The sequence below is a fragment of the Poecilia reticulata genome, unplaced genomic scaffold (assembly GCF_000633615.1).
Source record: "Poecilia reticulata strain Guanapo unplaced genomic scaffold, Guppy_female_1.0+MT scaffold_277, whole genome shotgun sequence".
Taxonomy (NCBI): domain Eukaryota; kingdom Metazoa; phylum Chordata; class Actinopteri; order Cyprinodontiformes; family Poeciliidae; genus Poecilia; species Poecilia reticulata.
Genome location: NW_007615056.1, coordinates 5,313 through 9,525, shown reverse-complemented (window position 1 = coordinate 9,525; position 4,213 = coordinate 5,313). Strand labels below are relative to the sequence as shown.

General features: G+C 48.0%; 1 protein-coding gene across 1 annotated transcript in view; it reads left to right on the top strand.

Annotated features, from left to right (window-relative positions):
- The window catches only part of LOC103460709 (signal transducer and activator of transcription 1-like), a 15,464-nt gene that overhangs the window by 8,195 nt on the left and 3,056 nt on the right, over nucleotides 1–4,213 (top strand). The window contains exons 9-15 of the mRNA XM_008402992.2: nucleotides 1,440–1,601; nucleotides 1,689–1,781; nucleotides 2,265–2,324; nucleotides 2,397–2,426; nucleotides 3,705–3,795; nucleotides 3,878–3,919; nucleotides 4,013–4,187. Coding sequence (XP_008401214.1) covers nucleotides 1,440–1,601; nucleotides 1,689–1,781; nucleotides 2,265–2,324; nucleotides 2,397–2,426; nucleotides 3,705–3,795; nucleotides 3,878–3,919; nucleotides 4,013–4,187 — 653 coding nt within the window. The remainder of the gene's footprint in view (nucleotides 1–1,439; nucleotides 1,602–1,688; nucleotides 1,782–2,264; nucleotides 2,325–2,396; nucleotides 2,427–3,704; nucleotides 3,796–3,877; nucleotides 3,920–4,012; nucleotides 4,188–4,213) is intronic.

The following is a 4,213-nucleotide window of genomic DNA, read 5'->3' as shown; positions in this document are numbered from 1 at the left end:
TCTGCTTTCTCCCAGTGCTAACTAGAAACAACCAATCAGAGCCTGGGGGCGGGGCTTAGTGCTGTCAATAACTGCCACGCTGCATCTAGCATAGCATGTTGTGAATGCTAAGACTAGTTAGCATCRTCACYAAAYGGTTTTTCTGTAACTGCATGTTGTTTCTCCACCGTTAGCACATTTAGCAGTGAGTACAAGAGGATGACTGGCAGCGTTAAGCCCCGCCTCCTGGCTCTGATTGGTTGCAGTTGAGGGCTACATAAAGTCCCTGCAGGGCCTCAGTTTGGACTGGGCTGGTTCTGATGGCTGCTGTCTTTCAGGGCCTGCTCTCCGTGACGGAGGAGCTCCACTCGCTGAGCTTCGAGGCCTGCTTCACCGTACAGGGCCTGGCCGTCGACCTGGAGGTCAGAGGTCGTTTCCATCACCACGCGCCGGCCSCTGCTGTCGCTCATTTCTGCTCTCCTCTCCCCAGACGTGTTCGCTGCCGCTGGTGGTGATCTCCAACGTGAGCCAGCTGCCGGGCGGCTGGGCCTCCGTCATGTGGTACAACCTGCTGACCGACGAGCCGCGGGTGAAACGATTAGCTGCTCAAAACTTTAGCCAGACACGCTAACCTGCTAGTCACTTACTGCAGGCGGCTGAAGCTGAAGCTAAGTGATAAATCTGATGTTAAAATGTAGTCAGAGATGTAAGTGTGGTGGATTTAATGCTAAACCAGCCTGCCGTAGCCTTTGGTTTGGTTTTGCTGACTCGTGTTTCCGTACAGAACCTGGGCTTTTTCGGGAACCCGCCCCGCGCCAGCTGGAGCCAGCTGTCTGAGGTTCTCAGCTGGCAGTTCTCCACCTTCGCCGGCCGCGGCCTCAACAAGGAGCAGCTGGACATGCTGGGCAAAAAGCTGCTGGGTAGGCGCCTGGCGCCGGAGYGGCTAACGCGTCTGTCAACAGATCCACCTGCCTGAGCTGCTTTACCGACTGAGGAAATGCAACAAAAACAACCAATCAGAGCCAGGAGGCGGGGCTTAGYGCTGCCAAGCAAACTCATGTACTCACTGCTAAATGCCAATGGTGGAGAACCATCATCTATCCATCACTATGCTAACTAGATTTAGCATTCACAAACGAAGGATGATTGGCAGCACTAAGCCCCGCCTCCGGGCTCTGATTGGTTGTTTCTAGTTAGCGTTGAAGGAAACAGGAAAGGAAATTGATAGGTATTCTCTGAAACCTACATGGAAAAAGAGAACCACAGACAACGTATATGAGTTTTTAGCCGACTTCTGCAGAAGGAGANTGAGCTCGACCCGACCCGACCCACAGCCTGATCCGACCCGACCCGACCCGACCCACAGCCTGACCTGACCCGACCCACAGCCTGACCCAACCCGACCCGACCCACAGCCTGACCTGACCCACAGCCTGACCCGACCCGTTTGTGTTCTGCAGGTTCACGGCAGTGGCTGAGGTTCTGCTCGGTGTCGGTGAACAGCTGCAGCGGCTGCAGGTCCAGAACCAGAGGTTCCCCGCCCCGGACTTCCCGGGCCTCACCGACTCCGTGGCAGAAATGGAGAAGTTCTGCCGCGGTCTGATCCGGAGCCTGCTGACCAGGTGAGGCCCCGCCCCCCTGCACCTGATTGGACCGTCCGGCGGCGGGRGGCAGGGCCTGCTGACCGGTTCTGTTTGGGTTCTGTGCAGCGCCCTGGTGGTGGAGAAGCAGCCCGTCATGCAGAACCTTCCTCAACGGCCGCTGATCCTGAAGACCGGCGTTCGCTTCAAGGTCACTGTGAGGTGAGGCGGAGCGGCCGCCGCGGGCAGCGGCTTCCCTCAGAGTACTCGCACTGCCTGGGTTCAAACACTGTGACCTTTGACCTACAACCTGAACCAAGATGGCCGCCGACATCCAGAGCTAGCAGAACTGGTGTTTGTGCTGCTGTCACTTTAAAACATTCACAAAACTTTCCAGAGGTCAGCCATTTTGAAATCAGACATTTTGTTTCATTTATAAAATCAAATCAAATCAAAACAAAACAAAACCATCACAAATGAATTTTTGTGCAGCACAAACGTAGCAGAGTTTATTGACACCAAGTTTTGATTTTGTAAACATGGGGGCTGGTTGACCTTTGACCTCTGGACATAAAAAAACCCACAATCTATGAAATGATAGCGGCACAAACAAACATCTTTGCAGCACAAATGTTTGGCACCATTTTGCTTGGAGGTTCTTCTTAATCACCGAAATGTTTTTACATCCATTTTATTTTTGGTCAGGTTTTTGGTGAACCTTCCAGCTTTCAAGACTCTGATCAAAGTCAAACCTGTTTTTGACAAGTAAGAAAAAATCTCCAGTTAAAATCAAATATTTTGCTCTCATGAAATAACATTTCTCTCGTTTTAAATCAGGGACGTGGAGGAAGTGAAGACGATCAGCGGGTAAGAAGACGAGACAACTGATTAACAAAATAAAAGTCTTCTTTTTCGTTTTTAGTTTTTTATTACATTAATAATTGAATTTAAAAAAAGTTAAACAATGTATAAATCTTGTTTTAATTTTTTTTTTATTAAATATTTATATAATTTCAGGTAAGGTAATTTTATTTATAAAGCACATTTTCAGCAACAAGGCAATTCAAAGTGCTTCACATGAATTAAAAGGAAATACAAACTAAATAAACCAAAGACAAAAAAAAGCAAAATGACTCATCTAAATCCTTTTCTGGTGTAAAGTGAGTAGTTACAGTTTCTAAAAAGTAGTAATATAAAAGTAATTAAGCAGTGACTGTTCCTGTTAAGTATTTCTGGATTCCAAGTTCGTAATTATTCTAATTCTGATTCCATTTCTGGGCTGGAAAATGGTGATATAAATAGGTAAATAGGTCGAACTCCAGTTTCTAACAAACTAAAACAAAAAAGAGGACAAATTAGGGCAAATCACAACATTCAGACAAAACAAAGGGCAAAACGGACATGAGTGAAGGTGGCGAGGTCACAGGGCCATGAAACCAGGTGGCTGGGGCCTCTGGCAAAAGTCCGATGGAGGTTTTGTTATCCAGGAATGTCCTTGGGAGCGCTCAGCTCCACGGCTGCATGGATACAGGAAGRGGTGAGGAGGGAAGAGCGTTGGAAATATGCAGCCCTTCCAAGGCCACACGGGGGAAGCCAATTCAGAAACAGAATGTTTTAGGTCGGGAAGATTATAAATTTCAATCTTCCCTAAAATCTCTCCGATGCATCTCAGTTCCCAATCATCCAAATTAGTTTGGTCGTTCCGCTGAGCCGAAACCAGCAACTTCTCCGAGATCGATTCCATCCCGTTGGTGAGGTTTGAGTCCTCAGCTGGGCTGCGAGTCTCAGCAAGACTCACATCCAACTCTGTGAATGAATCCAGGGTGAATCCTGCCGGGTGTGTCCCTGCAGGACAAGAGGCTCTCTGTGCTCAGACTTCTCATCAAAAGTTTGATCCATTGCATTGAGAGATGGATCGGTTGACCAGAACCATCATCTGTAGATTTGGATGATGTGCAAAGAGAAGCTCCAGAAATATAGAAAAACGGAGCAAGCAGGGCAGGAAGGGAGCAGAGAGGAAAAGCGTCCGCCTTCATCCAGAGCAAGAGAAGGCAAAAAAGAAAAAAAATATTTTGTTCTATTATTTTATATATTTAAGTAAAATATTTCAATAACAATAAAGCCGTTTTATTTTCTTTGTTTTAGTTTTCGGCAGTTCGATTTCCCGCGTGATGACTCCAAGGTTCTGGACGTGGATCTGTCCAGCGGCGCGCTGACGGCGGCGTTCGAGCACATGGTGGGAAAACCTGATCAAACTATTGATCACAAAGTATTGATCATCATTAATAAATCACTTTTGTAACTGTTTTTGTTTTCAGTCACTCAAAGAAAAGAAGTCCAGAGTTAAAGGTTCCTGTGAGGTGAAACGTTTTGAATTATTTGACCAGGAAGCTAAAAACTTCATTCGTTTTCCTGTAAATATTTAAATATTTTGAACGTTTTGGGCCAATCAGAGCCAGCTGACGGTCACAGAGGAGCTGCACGTCATCCGCTTCGTCACGCAGCTGCAGCACAACGGGGAGACCGTCCACATCCAGGTGACCAGTAAAACCAGTGAACTGGTTCTGGACCGGCTGACGGCCCGCTCCGGTTCTGGACCGGCTCTCGGCCCGTTCCGGTTCTGGACCGGCTGACGGCCCGCCCGGTTCTGGACC